At 44.0% G+C, this 19,848-nt stretch overlaps 1 protein-coding gene across 8 annotated transcripts in view; it reads right to left on the bottom strand.

Moving 5' to 3' along the window:
* The window catches only part of LOC147029000 (uncharacterized), a 335,824-nt gene that overhangs the window by 242,997 nt on the left and 72,979 nt on the right, over positions 1 to 19,848 (bottom strand). For 5 of the 8 annotated variants that reach the window (XM_085879912.1, XM_085879913.1, XM_085879915.1 and 2 more), the window contains one exon: positions 7,386 to 8,199. In XM_085879912.1, the coding sequence (XP_085736038.1) occupies positions 7,386 to 8,182 (797 nt within the window). In that variant the 5' untranslated portion in view covers positions 8,183 to 8,199. Of the gene's footprint in view, positions 1 to 7,385; positions 8,200 to 10,179; positions 10,267 to 19,848 lie in introns of all 8 variants that reach the window. The other 3 variants (XM_085879911.1, XM_085879910.1, XM_085879909.1) reach the window with 1 other exon arrangement.

Raw genomic sequence — 19,848 nt, 5'->3', positions numbered from 1 at the left:
TGCAATCGAATTCCAAATTCGTAACAATATTTTGCAAACACACCCGCAGTCCCTCCTCCCACCACACCCCCTTCCCTTCACTTCCCTCCCCACTCCACCCCTTACCTCCTTCCTTTCACAAAGGTATCTGGCATTGCCCAGGATCTCACATACATCTTTTGGACGACCACGATCAAGCACAAATTTGGAAAAAAACGTTATATTTATCAAGTTGCACAACATTAAACAGAAATATCAATAAAAGTGAACATATTGTTGTGGACCCAGGGTCGGGGGCAACGACCACGAGAGGTGAACTACCTCGGGTTCCCACCAGGCTCTCTGGAATCACAGGCTGTCACATACGAATAACTTCGTGACGTGGCGGGTCGCGAATCGACCGTGAACGCCAATAACTCGACCACGTGATTTAAGGTCCTTGGTCTAATGCCATTTATTTAGGGGTCACGTGATCTAATTAAAGGGGGATACACCCTCGTTACGCACTTGCTCAAAATGGATCACCTCACCAGATCAGATGCAGCCGAATGGGACTGCCAAGCTCATACCGGCTAGGAAACAGATAGTTGGGGGGACAACGTCTCGGCAAAACAAGGGTGCTAGCCGTGATGGACTGATGATAGAAAACATGAAAACGAGTTGGGAACATTTCTATACAAAGCATTTATTTACAATCAGGTGAGGAAAGGTATGTGGCACATTGAATGAGGTTTTATTTAATGCACAGCAAGGGATAGCAAGGAATTTGTGGTGTGGCAAATGAAAAGCAATCTTACAAAATCAGACAGATCAGAGTTAACCCGGTATATCTTCTTCAATCTTAATTTATGCAAGGCGCCACCGCACGCACACACGCACACACACACCACCGAGAGAGAAAGAAAGCAGGCGAGGATAAAAGAACTCTCAATATCTAGTGCGGTCGGCAAAACAACGCAACCCAGGAGCGAAGGGAGAGGGAGGTGGGAGGAATACTGGTTGTATCTAAGGTGTGGGAGTGGGAGGTGTGGTGTAGTGCATTGTGGGGGGGGGTGCGGTGTCGTGGTCGAGGAAAATCGGATTGCGAGTCAGTAATGATGCTCTTTTGTGCATTCAAAGAAGATGGGATAGAGGGGTGGGAGCGAGAGAAAGACAAAGACAGACAGCAGATGCGTGAAGAGAAAGATCCCGAACCGAGCTGTGTAAAGCACTGCATGAGAAGCGTGCAACTCCGTCGGATGCTCTGCCTGAGCATTCCCACCACGTGATATGACATATTATCTCATACTTAAATACATTGCTGGGGCTTGTGGCAAAGTGCGCTCCACACTGGCCATCTGGCTGCACTGGATTGCGGAACGTCGAGAGCACGACAGGGAGTATCAGCAGTCCCCAAATACGAGTCACCGAGGCCGAGGCGAGCCGCGCGGCTCACCTCGGTGACTCGTATTTGGGGACTGCTGATACTCCCTGTCGTGCTCTCGACGTTCCGCAATCCAGTGCAGCCAGATGGCCAGTGTGGAGCGCCCATGCGAGCCGCCCGAGGCCGAGGCCGATGCGAGTCGCGCGGCGCCGAGGGCGAGTCGCGCGGCGCCGAGGGCGAGTCGCGCGGCGCCGAGGCCGATTCGAGTCAGACGGCGCCGAGGCCGATTCGAGTCAGACGGCGCCGAGGCGAGTCGCGTGGCGTCTGTCTCCTTCCACCGCTACCTTCCATCTGTTCCCCTTCCACCTCCATCTCCATCTCTCCCTTCCACCTCCATCTCCATCACATAACTACCTTCCATCTCAACCTTCCTCTCTCCTTCCATCTCAATCTCTATTGATCAGGCAGTTTCGGATCAGATTTGACAATGATGTGGACATTCCGGACAAAAGCACCAATTTTTTTCTGCATGCCCGCCATTGCCAAAGCTTTCAATTTTTCATAGGAACCACTTCCTCAGTGCACAACATGGTGGCCATATTGGATTTCCAAGATGGCCACCATGTTTCAACGTATAAGTACCAATATCTCGGCTTCCAAACTACTTTAGCTCTCAATATTGGTGTCTAAACATACATAGAGTTGCATACGTGAGGGCATACATCAGTGACGATGCTTTGCTGATATCATACACCTCCGATCACTGCTCAGGCAACATGAGGAAGATTCCTCTGGTTCTGCTGACGTGAAGGTGATGAAAGCAAGAGCACTTGTGCAGCTCTTCACACATGTCGAAAACTGTGTGGAAGATGGAACCTTCCACTTCAAATTTTCAGTGCTGCATCAGCTGTATGAAAACCATACACGAGACCTGGGTGTTGAGAAGGGGACTAACATAAGCCGTTTCAAGGAGAAAGTTCTTGAACACTTCCCACAAGCACATGAGCAAAGTGATGGCAAAAACAAGATTCGGATTTTCCAACAAGGAATGCAGCAGATGCTAAAGCAGGCCATGGAATGTGACGATGAAGGTGATGCACTCCTGCTTGCTTAAGCTGCCAAAATTGTGCACAAAGAGATTGTCAACTCTCGAGGATTCCACTTTGATGGCATATTTCCCTGTGGATGTCAACATGGGTCAGTGCCCACTAATCTCGAAACCATGGTGTTTTTTGCTGTTGTGTGGTGCTGACTTTCAATATCAAGATTCAACAGACTCGCAGGCAAACCTCACAATCTCGCAGACCATTCTCTTCAACTTTAAGAAACATGTGTCGCCTTCTGTGAAGTCTCGTCATTCCCTGGAAAGGGAACCACTATTGGCTCTGTACATTGGAATGAACATTCACACAGAAACTGGTCTAAAAAGTTTATTACACAGCTTTATGACTTGGGTCTCAGTGTAAGCTATGACAGAGTTTTTCAACTTGAGAGCCAGCTCACAACTGCTGTCTGTGAGAACTTTCAGAACAAAGGGGTTGTGGTCCCTGCTCAATTTTGATGCCGGATGTTCACTGTTGGAGCACTTGTCAACTTGGATCACAATCCTTCAATACAACTGCTAAGGATGCATTTCATGGCACAGGCATCAGCCTGTTTCAGTTTCCCACTACGTCTAATTTGGGAAACAATCAGGATGCCATCAGGCTGCCTTCACCTGATGCCAAGAAGAATCATGAGTTGCGAGACAGCTTCACCACTGTGCCAGCTGTGGCTCTGAAGACAGCAAAAGTGTCAGTCCCCCAGCTGTCAGAAGTTTCAGCACCAAAAGATGGGCAACTTGCAGGCACAAAACTGAAAGAAGAGCTGGTTGGGTTGGAGCATGCTAGTCAAATACTGGAGAAAGACGTAGTGGAAAAGGGTGACCGTCTCCTGGTCAGCATTCCATGCTTCCGCACAACGTCCATCCGTCAACCTGCATTCCGCTCTTACACAGCTCTTGCCTCTCTTTTATGAGAAGGCAGCTACACCAGCTATGATCAAGCATGGACTAGAGGTGGTGCATTGGGCTACAGAATTCCTCAATCCCGGACAGACGCCAGTTATAGCCTTTGATGAACCACTCTATGCACAAGCCAAGTTCACTCAGTGGAACTGGCCTGACACACATGGGGAGGACAAATTGATTGCAATGTTTGGTGGTCTACACATCGAAATGGCAATGTGGAAAACGTGTGGTGATTACTTGGAGGAATCTGGCTGGATCAATGCTCTGACACAAGCAGGTATTGCCACATCAGGCACCACCGGCTTTTCTGAAGGCCACATGTCACCAGAACAAGGCACGCTCACCAGGTGACGACTTTGGCTCTGCCAAAGCTCCAGCAAGATGCTTTCCTACACACTGAGGGACCAAACAATGATGAAGCCAAGGAGGCATGGAGGCAGAAAATGGTCCAGAAGGGTCCAACATTTCAGTGTTGGGATACAGTTCTAAACACGGAGCTAGAGGGTCTCATCTTTATCAGATCACATCGCGAGGAAAAGTTTCATTTGTATGTGGAAAGCCTGAAGGCATTGGTTCCATGGTTCTTCGCTTTAGACCACCACAACTATGCGAGGTGGTTCCCAATACACATCCGAGACATGGAGAGGCCACAAGCACCCATTCTCAAGGAGTTTGAGGAACATGGTCACTGGTTTGTCAACAGAGAAGTAAAGTATGCAAGAGACACACCATGTATGTGAAGAGGTGTATGATATCAGCAAAGCATCTTCACAGACATATGCCCTCACGTATGCAACTCAATGTATGTTTAGACACCAAGATTGAGTGCCCAAATGGCTTGGAAACCGAGATATTGGGACTTATCGGTTTATACATGGTGGCCATCTTGGAAATCCAATATGGCCACCATACTTTATATTCTGAATGGTAAAATTGAATTCCTTGTCCCAGAAAATGTATGTTTGGACACCAAGATTGAGAGCCGAAGTGACTTGGAAGCCGAGATATTGGTACTTATAGGATTATACATGACGGCCATCTTGGAAATCCAATATGGCCACCATACTTTATATTTTGAATGGTATAATTGAATTCCTTGTCCCAGAAAATGCATGTTTAGACACCAAGATTGAGAGCTTAAGTGGCTTGGAAGCCGAGATATTGGTACTTATAGGTTTTTACATGGTGGCCATCTTGGAAATCCAAGATGGCCACCATGCTGTGTACTGAGGAAGTGGTTCCTATTAAAAATTGAAAGCTTTGGCAATGGGTAGCACGTGAAAAAAAATTTCGTGCTTTTGTCCGGAACGTCCACATTATTTTGCTCAGCTGCCTGACGATATCTCTATCTCCATCTCTCCTTCCATCTCTCGCTCTCCTTTCATCATGTCTATCTCTATCTCTCCTCCCATCATTTCTATCTCTACTCCTCCCCCCACTGTTCCAGTCAGCAAAGTGACGGTGGTAAATAAAGAAAGAAATAGAAAAAACAGAAGAGATTACAAAACCCAGCTGTCACGTGCTGTGCAGCAGCAGACACGCTGATGAGGCCTATTTCTCCTGAATATTACTTTTCCCTTTAAAATGTTGACCCAATTATTAGTCTTATCAATATTCTCATCATTAAAGTTGTTTGAAAATTTCATGACAAAAGCTCAAATATTGACACAGACGCAAGCACATGAATAGGTGCAGGCGCAGGTGGAGATGCACCATCACAAGAACCCTTCTCCAGCTGTGCGGGAGGACCGGCTAATGAAATGGAAGACCAAGAAGGAACACGAAGAAGTAAAGAGCAGATATGGAGTCATCAGGAGGAATCTGGATAGGGTTCGGGTTTCAGCCACTACTCCACAACCCTCAAACCCATTCAGGCACAGCCAAGGGAGCCTTTCAGAAAGCATTTCTACAATAATTCACTTCCCCTTCGAGACATAAATAACATAAGAGAGGAACAGAGAGTAAAAGAGATGAAAGGAAAAAAAAAAAAGCAAGAATGAAAAACGATAATTACGAAATAAATAAATAAAAATTACCCCCGTGTGGGGGTGACGGTCATCTCTATAACACCACAAGTTCTCAATGTTCAGTTCAGGTAACCGCGAAACAGTCCAAACTAACCGTTTAGATTGAAATAGTTCACAGAGATACACTAGGATAATACTACTAATGACATAATTAATAAATATGTATTGTTCATTTAGTACCCGGATTAACACATCAGAATCACCAGTAAGTGCAATACGTGGTTTTCCGGTCCGTCCACTCCCTGGGGACATTTCACTTCCGGTTGTAGAAAAAAAAAAACCAAAAAATAGGCTTAGCTCTCGGAGATTATGATAATCCTGTAGATTATTCTTCACTGATTATAATGCAACTTTCAGAATGAAAATTGGTCAAGTATTTATAGAGATATTGAGGTTTGAAAAATCGTGAGAGCTTGCAAATTCATTAATTATTAATTCCACAGAACTTTTGTGACACTGCACAAAGTAACATGTCAGGTATGAAAAAACATTTTGTATGCCACATTCATTAATTATTAATTCATTAATTATGGAATGTACTCATTGATATATTAATCAGAAAGCCCGAAGCATGTAGCATAATTGGATTCGATATATATATATATATATATATATATATATATATATATATATATATATATATATATATATATATATATATATATATATATATATATATATATATATATATATATACATACGAGATATCCCTTATTGTCGGGTTTTCCGGCTGTCTCTGTGTGTGTGTATGTGTCTGCAACGCGAGGCTCCACAGCACGAACCAGCGAACCGATTTCGATGAAACTTTGCCAACAGTTGCCATATGGTCTGGGAATGTGTGCGTTTGAATTTCGTTGCCTAGCAACCACCCGTTGCTGTACAGCAGCCGAAAAACCGCATACAGTATTTTCAATACTTGTCCTTCAGTTTTGAATGTAGAGAAACGAGACTTCGGAATTAAACACTTCGAGATATTTAGAAAATTTTACTCGAGCCGAATCACCGGCATTTCTGTCTTTGTGGATTTCTAATCATATAATGTTTATTTATTTACCGAAAACGATTCCACGATCCACACACCACCTTCAATTATTTATTTATTTACCAAAAACAATTCCACGACCCACACAACACCCTCAATAATTTATTTATTTACCGAAAACAAATCCACGACCCACACACCACCTTCAATTATTTATTTATCGAAAACAATGCTGACGTTTACATTTCGGGTTTTGAAACTTTTGCACCTTCGGCGGAAAATGTATAAATATAAAAGGCTAAAAATCTGTTTCATATTTATCTTTCATTTCTCCTTCCTTCCTTCTTTGCGAATCGCAACGGCGTTTTTGGCCATCTTCCAGATCACGTGACGATCAAACGGGAAGAAAATTCAAAAATCTGTCCAGTTAGATACAAGATAATATTTTTTACTATCATAATCAATAAACAGTTGCCGAATATCTTGTAAAATGGCAGACGAGATAGGTTTTGAAAATGGCGATTTTTATAACTTACGCGACGTCGTCCCTGACCTTGAACCCGGACAAAAGTTATATCGTTGTGCAACACTCATCGACCTCTACCCACATACTAAGTTTCATCAAGATCGGAAAGAAAAATTGTTGACGGACGTACGGACGGACGTTTGGTCCGGCTTTATTAGGTCATCTCGGTAGAGATGACCTAAAAACGAGAAAGAAATGTGAAAGAAACAAAGAACAAAGATGTTGCGAAGAACCCAGACAGGTGAATTTAAGCAGATACTCCCCAGGCTCAAATGCAGCAACATGGTCAAGCTACCAATGGTCTGTCAGTGGAGAAGCGCAGTCCACACAGCATCAGGATATGGTACAAACATAATGAAATGGAAGACCAAGAAATAACCCGAAGAAGTAAGAGCAAAGATGGAGTCATCAGGAGGAATGGCAATCAACAGCAGATTCAATTCAACACTTGTAAATCAAATTACTGGAAATCATAGCAGGTTACATCATGATTATCTCACCTTTTGTTATGCAGAATTGACTTTGCTCGTTGTTCACAAATTTTGTAAGTCATGTGGCGCAATATGATGATGTCACTTTCCATTTGAATCGTTTGTTCAAGTTTCTGCACTTCCCTTGCACATATGTCCTTCCTCTGGACATGAGAAAACTGACTCTGAGAATCTTGGGCCAAATAACTTTTATCTATCGCCCCAGAAACATCAAATAACTTGCTGCAACTTAAAGAGGTCTCTGCAGGGTAAAATGAGCGTAGTTCTGCTGTGTGGGTGTCCACATGTGTAAGGTTTTCCAACTTTCCTTCAAGGTCCATTTTGTCTCGATACTCCACAACCTCATCACTGATTACTGCTGGAGCCATATTCAATGAGGTAGGTAAACCCTGTGCCTGGACACTGTCCAAGCCTCCAAAAACAGTTGCCGTTGACAATGGAACTTTCAACGGTTCCGTTTCACCAGTGTACGAACATGCTTTGCAAACAAATTCCAGGTCCCTATTCTTGCTCCTTTCAAATTCCACAAGTAAAAGGTTTTCCTGACTTTTCTTCTGTGGGTTTGGTAAAACTTCACTGGAAGCATTTTTGAATAGATGCTTGTTGCTCATGCTTCGAGTCTCCATTGCCTGGCCCAATCGAGCAGGGAAACTCCGATGTTGGAGGGCATCTTCAGTGCAAAGTGAGGATCCAGCAGGTGCAGTTGTCACCTGACAAAGGGCATTGTCACTTTCACCATCAGGCCAAACCTCTGATGCATCACCGAGCCTCACGTGATGCAAGTCCTCATCTCCATTGCTCATCATCAGCAGACATCAGACACCTGCAATCAACAACACATAAAAGGTATCATGGAGGATGGTAATTCTCCAAATCGAGGGATGATATGGGAAAACAATGGACGCCCATTCAAATGTGTGCACAATGATAGGCTTGTAAACTACTCTAGAGTGAAGTCATAAGCATTTCAAAGCTATGCCTTTTATTCTCAAGCGTTTTCTAAGCTACCAAGACTTAAAAAATGTCAGAATACATCCCTAAAGTACATCGGGGGAGCGCTAAAACGCTAATTTGTACTTCTTTCAAAACAATGTAAAACTAACCAAACCGACCTCAATAACTGCTGAAGCCATGATGGCGATTCCAACATGAGGAAGTTACTTTGTCTCTGGGCTAGTGCACACAACCCAAAATTTAAAAATATATCAAACATTATTCGTTTTATTAGGAAAATAAATCTAATGTAAATGTGGACTCAACCAAACCAGGCCAGGATCATGGGAGGGGGGAAGATGAACAGTACCATTCCAAAAGCAATACCTATCTAAACCATCCTCCAAATCAACTGAAACAAGTAGTAACACAATTTAATAACATCTATGGATTTATTCCATACCAAAACAATAAAATATACAAATCATTAAGCATTTTATGATTTAAAAAAAAAAGATAACATCATTTCACAAATGTGGTAATCCACATAATAGACTGAACCAAAAGCCAGGATCGTGGGAGGGAGGGAAGTAGGGGTAGAATGTACCTACCATAAGCCAAATTTAACAACATAGGTTTAATTCATGCTAAAATAAATAAAATATTAAGCATTTTCTTGCTTTGAAAAATATTGCAAAAACAAAAAAAAACTTTTTTTTAATGTAATAAGAGGGATGAAATCTCAAAAAAAAAAAAAAAAAAAAAAAAAAAAAGTAGGAATGACCACATTACGATGACACAATACTCTTACGGATTACCATCACGACATCATTTGACATTTCACTGTTGTAATGGGATTGTGATGGATGAAGAAGAAGAAGAAAAAGAATGAAGAATGACACCACATTACAATTCTACAATATACAATATGACACCACAATCCTCTTCTGGCTTAGTATCAGGATATACTTTTTGTAAAATCATGATATACTTAGTTTGTGCCTCTGCCGGTCACGCACTTTTCTCGAGGAACATTACAGCATTATGTCTAGCATTCGGCTATACTTATTCCATCAATGTGGTAGTGCCTGACATAATTTGCAGAAAAATATTTGGGTTGCAGCACTTTCAAGAAAGGCTTCAACATCATAATTTATAAACAAAGTGCCACCAATACATTTCTAAAGCGGCATTACAAACCGACAAGTCTGAACTATTTGGGGAGAATGTGGAACTCCCCAAACCATCTCTGCTCAGGTAGCAGTGGTCACATTGTCAATGTGAAAGGAAGTATTGTGCAGTGAAGTCATGCAATGACATAGCACACTTGTCCAACATCTGTGTATTGAAGTCTAACTTCAATGGCCAAATTAATACTGTGCAGACATCTTTCCAACGTTCCAACAAGAGCGAAGTCGATGGTGCACCATTGCAAATCCTGCTTCACACATAAAGCAAAGTTGAAAGATGGTTAAATGTTCTACCAGCAATAATCCAATATAAAAGAGTGGAAAAAAATCCCCCCCCCCCATTTTGACCCGAAGGCACCACCCCGTGGCATAAACGGGTGGTCAAATCCCCAAAAACGTTACATATTTCATGCATCCCCAATGTTGATTGCACATACAAAGTTTCATTGAAAATGTTTTAAAATGTGCCCATCATGGCATTTTTTGGCATTTCACCTTTTGACCCCACCCTCAGGGGTGGGCCCAAAAATGATACTGCTCTCAACTTCTTGTCTTGTGGTGATATTAACGACTAAGTTTGGTGAATTCCTGCACAACCGTTTTGGAGATGGTGTGAGGGATGGCTAAACAGCCAGACAGACTGAGATTACAATACCCATCCCCCCATATTTTTAGCTCACCTGGAACGCAGTTCCGGGGAGCTTATGAGATGCCGCGTTGTCCGTCCGTCTGGCCATCAACAAACACTTGAAACTTCTTCTCTGAAACTACATACACGATTTTGATGAAACTCGCCGACAACGTTCATCACCCGGTGTGTACCAAAGATTGTTCACGGCATTAAAAATAAAATGAAATAAAATAATCATGCCCGAAGAGTATCTAAGGAAGGTTGCTGCCCAAAATATGTATTTGCTTTCTTCTCAGGAACTACACACACAATTTCGATGAAACGTGACCACAACCTCCATCACCCGTGATATACCAAAGCTTGTTCACGGGATTTAAAAATTACCCCCATGTGGGGGTGACGGTCATCTCTATAATGTTTTTTACTCTCATAATCGATGAACCGTTGCCAGATATCTCCTAAAATGACAGACTAGGTTTTGAAAATGGCGACTTTCACAACTTTCATGACAGTGACCTTGACCCTGACCTCGAATCTGGGAAAAAAATATGTCGTTGGGTATCACTCATCGACCTCTACCCACATACCAAATTTCATCAAGATCGGAAGTAAAAAGTTTTCTTTGTAACGGGAGGTGTTTTTGACCATCTTCCAGGTTACGTGGCGGCCAAACGGGACGGAAATTCAAAAATCTGTCCGGTTAGATACAAGATAATATTTTTTACTATCATAATCAATAAACAGTTGCCGAATATCTTGTAGAATGGCAGACGAGATAGGTTTTGAAAATGGCGATTTTTATAACTTACGTAACCTCGTGACCTTGACCCTGACCTTGAACCCATACAAAAGTTATATCGTTGTGCAACACTCATCAACCTCTACCCACATACTAAGTTTCATCAAGATCGGAAAGAAAAATTGTTGATGGACGGACGTACGGACGGACATTTGGTCCAGCTTTATTAGGTCATCTCGGTAGAGATGACCTAAAAAGCAGAAAAGAAAAAAAAAATAATAATAATAATAATAATAACTACAACTGCCACTTTATAACTGCTGACAGTGATGGCCAGGTACCAAGACATCTGGCTTTGATATAACAGGAGACAACACTTTGTTTAACCTCAGTCCGTCACTCGTCAATCTATTTACTACATCTGCAGTTAGCCCTTTTTCCTGGGGACATTGTTGGTATCAAATGAATAGCCGTTTAAATTACCTGAACACGAAGTAATAAATGTGCGGGAAATGTCACCATGTGTCTACAGGGTAAACCAGAACTCCACCGAGCAATATGAAGCCTCCCTCCCACCATCAGTCTCTCTGCTATGTGGGATTGATGAGTTATGGACCCAGTCACATGCTGCATTTAATCTATTTATTATATCAGCAGTTGGCCCTTTTTCCTGAATACATAGTCAGTATGAATCCCATTGGTGTTTAAATAACCTCAACACAAAGTAATAAATGTGAACACCATCAGTGCAGAGGGTAAAGTGGGATTCACCCCCCCCCCACCCCCACCCTGAGCCTAATGAGTCCCGACACATTTCTCTACGATGCGGAATTCACAAGTTACGCACCGAGGAACAAGCTATGTTCCATTCATTTATGTGCACAGTTGACGATTGTTCCCGGGGCTATCATCGGTATCAATTGAATTGCTATGCCTGTACCCTCAAATGCATATAGGTGCAGCCAAGTGAGCCTTATGCAAAAAAAAAAAAAAAATTCTAAAAGTTCTCAGATTCAAATAATTAAATTATTCTGGCTTCCACACCTTGTGGCAGTTTGGGTTGAAATTTAAAACGTGCATTCCCCATGTCTCCTTGATTATAACTTTTAAGTTTCACATTGATTGATGCAGCAGTTCCAGAGTAAACATTGTTTAATATTTTACTTCAATGCAATATGGCTACCAAACCATGTGACCTCCATCAAAAGGATGAGGGAACTTTTTGTTCGCCATGGATGAGCGGTGATACCTGTAAAGTTTCACCTTGATCTGTTCAGCTGTTTCAGAGGAGAGTTTTGAATTTTATAATTTTCAATCCAACATGGCTGACGAACCACGTGACCGAAAACATCATAAACTTACATTCCACCTCTAATGGGGTAGGGGATCATGCTTGTCAAGTTTCTTGTTAATCGGATAAGTTGCGTTTTTCTATCCAAGATGGCTGCCAAACCACGTGACTTGTGATGTCATACCTTTACCCAAAATTTAGCAATGGTGTTAGATGATGGGTGCAAAGTTTTGCTTCGATGGGATAAGTGGTTCCACAGAAAACATTATTTAATATTTTTATTCAATCCAATATGGCTGCTGTCAGATATGAATGTCAGGTGCGACTATTGATTGGCCACGTATGGTCCATATTTAAACATTTGATTCATTTAAACATTCGGTAATTGCATTAATCAGTTGTCCGGATTGAAACCAGTGTCACCAGTGTCCTTGCCGTCTTAAAATGCATTTTACGCAAGCCTACATGGCTTTTGTCCTTTCCATAAACAAATTTGCAGCAGGCAACTGTTATGAATTCCAGCCCTTGAAACCTCAAAGCTGTTTATGAATATGTGCCAGCAATGTCTCGCAGCCCGCTTACAACCGTGGGAGAGTTGTTGGATTTCCAATACTCCCTAAGGCCTGATGGGGGGGGGGGAGGGGGAAGCCCACTTGCACCTTTGTTTCTCACTTTTCTCCACCTAGGAATAGGTTTTTTTATATGAATTCTGTAGTGTGACTTTTCAGTGTGGTACAGGGTCTGTACTGTGGTCGGTCCCTGTGCCACCTCCGCATGCATGCGCTGTTCCGCTTCAATAAACCACATATTCGAGAATCCTCTGTTGACTCACCTCAATTCTTGGCCGGGATTGAAGGGTCTTCATCACAGCTGCCAAACAATGCGACCTATCAATTTTTCATTGACAAACTTATATCCCCTTGCCTTGGAGAAGATGAGTGTGAAGCTTCCCCTTGATCTGACCAGCCGTTCTGGAGAAGATGTTTGAGGGTTTTAGGGTAAATTCAATATGGCTGCCAACCATGTGACCTATCAATTGGAAATTAACAAACTTGTGAAAGGATGTCATGGGGAATTTTGAGTAAAGTTTTGCCTCAGTCTGTCCAGCCATTCTGGAGAAGATTATTTTTAAATTATATTTTTCAAAAGAATATGGCTGCCGAACCACTTGACCAATGACGTCAATTTTTTTTTTCTGCAGTGAGTTGTTGCATAGATGACGTTCTATTATTTGCGATACCATTAGTTCATTGGTGCATTGTGCTGATTTCGTCCCATGTTGAATTCCTTCTCAGTATTATTCCACTAAGTCAGTGCCCAGGGGTATTGCCCAAATTTTGTTCATCTACGACATGTATACAGTGCCCATAGAAAGTCTACACCCCCTATAAAAATTTCACCTTTTGTTGCATTACAGCATGGAATTAGATCAAACTTTTTTTTCTGCCTAGATTTACTCATCGTAATCTTCAACTTCCAAGTGAAAAACAAATTCTACGTATTTCAGAAAATTAATTAAAAACAAAACTGGTCATTTCCCGGGTCTCTGGAGATGCTCCGACAGAGGCAAGTGATCTCATCGTGAAGAACGCATTCTATGCCATGCTCGAGTGTGTGGTTGATCAGTGCCCCAGGCAAGATCCTCTTCTAGTCTTGGGAGATTTCAATGCATCAACTGGAGCTGATAAGGACGGTTATGACCCATGAGACATGTGTTGGTGTCCCCATGGGTCTGGAAAATTGCAGAACAAGGTCAAGCGAGTGTGTATCGGCTGGGAATCCAAAGATGTAAAGGATCTGATGCCCGATATAACCAATTGCAGTTCATTGATCGAACAGCGTTATACTGAGACGGAGGCTAATCCGATTCCAACCCAGGTAAATGAGCCAGGAACATGGGCAAGTGGGAGAAATGTGAGTTATAAATGCACACTACCACGGGCCGAGCCGTAACCGTGGCCGACCACAACACCAAGACCTGCGCAAAGAGGTCTGTCGTGTGTGGGCACACAGGTCACTGGGCAAGGGAGTGCCCGAACGTCAGAAATGGTCCGACTTGTGACACGAACAGACTGGCAGGGGAGAGGCGGTCGGTGCAGCCAAACAAAGACCGAGGTGCAAATTCCCATCAGCAGGACGGATGGGGAACACAGGCCAAGTCAGCTGCTTCATTTCCACCCCTCTGCCCCAGAGCTCATTTCCACCCCCTCTGCCCCATAATCCATTCGCTTCATGACAGAGAACGGAAGGGACCTCATCTGAATTACCGTTGCTGACTTCAAAAGCGCGTGACGAACTGAGACTGACTTTGATAATTGAAGGACGAGAGATTCCTTTCCTGGTGGACACAGAGGAAACTAAATCTGCGATCAGGAAAAGTGACTTTCCGAATACATCTTTATCACGGGAACAAGTAAAGGTTGTCGGAGTATCAGGCGTTGCCATGGCGATCCCACTGAAAAACTATGGGTAGAGATTGGACCTTTGTCAGCACAAAATGCATTTTTGATGGCTACTGACACGCCAATTAATCTGTTGGGAAGAGACCTATTATGCAAGCTGAATTGTACAGTGAAATGTACCCCCGAGGGAGTGTACCTGGATATGCCTCACGAATCGCATATAACTATGCTGACTTTATTGCAGGAAAATACAGAGAATCTTGTATACCGGTGGACTGTGACGGATAGTGAAGCATCTAACCATTTGCAGGTGTGCATGTCCGATTTGAAGAGGAGCGTACCGGAGGTGTGCGACTGGGTAAATCAGCATCACATTTACACGACGAGGGTGCAGACTCGATTACATTGCATTGCAGATTGCGACGTTAATGAAAAAGATAACGTCTATGTGAGGGAAAAAATTTCGAAATTACACCAGAGTTTTGACATAGCATTGGGAACAATGTGGATTGGGAAGCAAGGGATTGGCCTGGAGGTGCATCTGACACAGGAGCAATTGAAACTGTGGAATCAACCGTCCAGTGTTACACCACATATTACCTTAGCAATTGCAAGAGGTTACCAAACAACGGACATAGGGCACATGGTAACCCATATCAAAAGGGCATCGGAAGCAACTTTGGTAGCGTCTAGCCAAGTAAAGGGACTATGGAAGATCGGGATGGATGGATATTGTTGGTCAGGCTGCGGTGAGACTGTAAAGGCTGTGTTTGAGATGGTTGATCTCTCAGAAACAACGGGGTCAGAGAAATTACCTGGACTGCGAGAGCAGGTCCCGACTTGTCTGTGGGCAACACATGCTAATGACGTGGGTCGAATTAGAAGCATGCACCCAGTAAAGATCAATATAGATACATCAAAGAAGCTGCCTCTCAAACCGCAATACCCATTGCGTCCAGAAGCGGAAGCAGGGATAGCTCCCGTAGTGGAAGCGCTATTGAAGCGAGGAACGATTATTCCCACAGTCAGTCAATATAATACGCTGATCTTACCCGTGCGAAAACCCGGAAAGTCGACGTGGAGGTTTGTACAGGACGTGAGGGCGGTGAATGAGGCTGTTATCCCCACCTAACCCATCATCCCAAATCCAGCTACCATTCTATCAAGTATCCCAAGTAACTCCACCCATTTTACTGTAATAGATCTTTGTTCAGCTTTTTCAGTGTACCGATAAGCCCTTGAGTCGCAATTCCATTTTGTATTCACGTATCAAGGAAGACAATACACTTAAAATGTGCTTCCACAAGGATACACCGAGAACCCTACTTTGTTTTCCCGAGCATTGAAAGACGACCGAGATGACATAGTTTTTCCCAGCGGATCCACATTGATCCAATATGTTGACGACCTGCTCATCTGTTCAATGTCGAAGGAAGCGTGTGAACAAGATACTTTGACGCTGTTGGGGGCCTTCGCAGAGAAGAGACACAAAGCCTCGAAAGCCAAATTGCAGTTTTGCCAGGAGGTGGTAAAATATTTGGGACACATTTTGAAGGGAGATACCAGACGTGTCTCTCCGGAGCGTATATCTGCAATACTAAAACTGCCCAAGCCAACTACCGCTAAACAGATGAGGTCTTTTCTCAGAACAGGCTATTGCAGGCAGTGGATACCTGATTATGCAGCCTTAGTCCGCCCCCTGCTGGAAATTGGTTCGGCGAGCACGCCCAATCCGATGACATGGACACAAGAAGCAGACGAGGCTTTTGTGACACTCAAGCAAGCTCTGTCCTCTGCCCCCACTTTGGGTATACCGAACTATGAAAAACCTTTCCATTTGTACGCAAACGAGAGTCGGGGCTTTGGGCAATCGGTGCTGGCTCAGAAGCACGGAAATAAGTTACGGCCGTCGCCTATTACAGTACTAAATTGGATCCGGTGGCGCAAGGATTCCCATCCTGTTTAAGAGCAGTGGCAGCCGCTTCGCTCGCAGTGCAGGCGACAGAACCACTCGTCACGGGACAAACTTTGATTCTCATGGTTCCGCATGTAGTCATTACCGTGCTGTTAAAAACAAAAACACAACACCTGTCGGCCTCGCGAGCAACGACATACGAACTCACTCACAGCTCCTCCGAACATTACGATCAAAAGGTGCCCGCCATTGAATCCTGCTAGTTTGCTGCCGATAGAACTGGATGGAGATCCTCACGATTGTGAGGAGGTGATCGTACACACGTGTCTACCGCGTCCTGATTTGAGAGACACACCAATCCAAAATTCTGAGTTGATTCTATATATTGACAGTTCGTCGTCACAGGCACCAGATGCATTTCTATTAACAGGCTATGCAGTTTGATCTTATCACGAAGTAATCGAAAAGGGAAGATTGGCTGCGAACTGCTCCACCCAGCAAGCAAAGCTGTTCGTCCTACCTTGTGCATGCTGCCCAGCCGAAGGCCAAATAGTGACAATTCACACCGATTCCAGATATGCATTTGGCGGTATACACGAATTCGGAGCCCTCTGGCGTGAAAGGGGGTTTATTACATCATCGGGTGCACGGGTGAAGAATGGTACATGGATTGCGAACCTACTGGAGGTGATACTGTTGTGGGCCAGGGTTCGGTGGCGATAAACGACCACTAGGTGGAGCAGTGGAGTCGTCTCCCACCGAACACCCGGAATTTAGATCGTGACTCTCAGATAAGTCCGAGAGTTCACAGGTTCCTTAGCGGAACATGGACGCCAATATTTCGACCACGTGGTGTCGGGTTAATTGTCTCGATCTGCAATATACCTAAATAACCATGCAGTCTCGCCACCGGGGAAACCACACCCTCGGCCGACTCTGTCTGATCCGAATTGCAGGTAACGACTCATTCGGCGTAACCAAGCGGAGTTATCAGAGCCGCGCCGGTCCCAATGACAACTTACGGCACCAACGGCCTTACTATTTCTCAAACCCGCACGGTGCTGGGTCAATGAAAGAAAACACGAACAACAAACTGGAACATTTAACACGCGGTTTATTACTTTCGCATTCTGCGAAAGGTTATGTTTTGGTCGGCGTGTATTTATTTATTTATTTATTTGTAATCTTGTGATTCGTTTCACTCAAAAAGTATTAAACCGAATTGCATGAAATTTGGTGGGATGATTGGTTATTAGCCAGGAAGCATTCGATTAGATTTTGGGAACGTTCGGGTCAAAGGTCAAGGTCAAGGTCACGAAAAGGTCAAAATCGTCTTTTTACGATAACACGGTCAATTTTTATTCAATTTGCATGCAACTAACGCCAAAATGTTCAGAATTCAACGCCTCATCTTGTGATATGCAATATGACACAATGACACCCATACTCTTGTTTCCAGTTAGGGGTCAAAGGTCAGGGGGGTCACGACCTTGAAAAATATGCGGTTTTTGTCATAACGCGGTCAATTCTTGTCCGCTTTACATGAACCCAGCACCAAAATGTTCAGAATTTCATGCCCAATCTTGTGACACAATGACGTCAGAACACGTCACCGGTTGGGGTAAAATGTCGGGGGGGGGGGTCACGCCCTTGAAAAATATGCGGTTTTCGGCATAACTCAGTCAATTCTTATTCGATTTGCATGAAACCAGCATCAAACGAGATTACCTTCTCTTGTTGAAACGTTGTATTCACCGAGTTTGCGAGTGAAGACTCGCCAAAACGACGTGAGTTGATTGTTGTTTAGTCCGTAGCCCCCGAAAGTCAGGGGGGGGTCATGACATTATAGATATGTGGTTTGTGTCATAAGACCATTCATATGAAACCAGTTCCCCACACTCATACCAAGAACAAAAAAAAGTAGTGGCGGCGAAGGTATGCGCTCTATGAATGCCCGTTCTAGTTTTACAATAGGCAATAATTGGGAAGGGAGACACGGAGCAGAGTTATCACGAATAAAGAAATGTAATGTGCAATGAACAAGGCACTTAACAATTCTACTTACAGACGGACACACACACACACACACACACACACACACACACACACACACACACACACACACACACACACACACACACACACACACACACACACACACACACACACACACACACACACACACACACACACACACACACACACACACACACACACACACACACACACACACAGTGGGTCTTTATTCGGTAGAGCTGGGCCGGGGTACCTTCCCGCCTCGTGTGGTCACACTGACTCCAAACCACCACGGTGGGACTCAAACCCACGATCTGAAGTCCACAGCCCACGAACGAGACCAAGCCACCACGACTGCAGACGAAGCAAATCGCCACCAAGACCGCAGACGCAGCCAATCGCCAAGACTGCAGACGCTAAGCAGTCGCCACGATCACTCCTCTAGTCTCTTGAGGCAGGAGCGGTTTCTTTCCTCGCCACTCGCCTCCTGATTGGACGGTTCCATCACGCGATCCGCTGGCCGTCCCTCATTGGACAGGCCCACGGTAGGTGGGGCAACTCCCATCTTTCTGGGGCGGAGTTGGATCTGAGGCGATGGAGACTCCGCCCACGCCTTCAGCCAAAAACACGTGGGCAATGGCGACCGAGTTGAGTCGGGGACGGTGCCGTTGTTGTTGTTGTTGTTGTTGTGGATGTAATATATCTGACTCTAAAATAACTCACAGCGCACACACAAAAATCCCATTTGACAGAAGGAGGGATTCTAACTATAAACACATATCGAAATAACTAAGCTACGGGGACTGCTGTCTGCCTGTGTGCAAAAGGCTTCCAGATTCATAACAATACTTCTGCCTCACCAAATTGCAGTGGTTAAATGTGATGCCCACACGGGCGGATCTCATGATGTCTCACGGGGAAATGCAAGGGCAGATGTTGCTGCCACCACTGCCGATGCCCTATTGGTATCACAATATGTATCAACACCAGCAGCAACGCCAACCCTTGATGACATGAACAATTTCCAAGCTGCTATTAGTACTTCAGAAAGGGATTTGTGGATAATGGCTGGATGTGAATTTGATAATGGATGCAAACTATGGAGATCACCTGATGGTCGAGTGGTGGCACCAAAAGCTCTGCTATCCTGGCTCACTCGTTTAGCGCATGGGGCCGATTATACCAGCAAAGGGGGGATATGTGCTTCTATTGGGAAGCAATTGTTTGACCCGGGCTTTAGTCCAATTGCAGAACAGTATTGTAGGACCTGTCATGTTTGCCAAGAGCACAATCCAACAAGAGGGGTACAAATGGCCCCAGGCGGCCATCCAGTACATTTTGGGCCATTTGTTTAT

Source organism: Eptatretus burgeri, chromosome 4 (genome assembly GCF_056783735.1).
Source record: "Eptatretus burgeri isolate ZD-2024b chromosome 4, Ebu_testis_v1, whole genome shotgun sequence".
NCBI classification, from domain to species: domain Eukaryota; kingdom Metazoa; phylum Chordata; class Myxini; order Myxiniformes; family Myxinidae; genus Eptatretus; species Eptatretus burgeri.
Note: the sequence above shows the minus strand (reverse complement) of the source record. Positions and strands in the feature narration are given on the sequence as shown.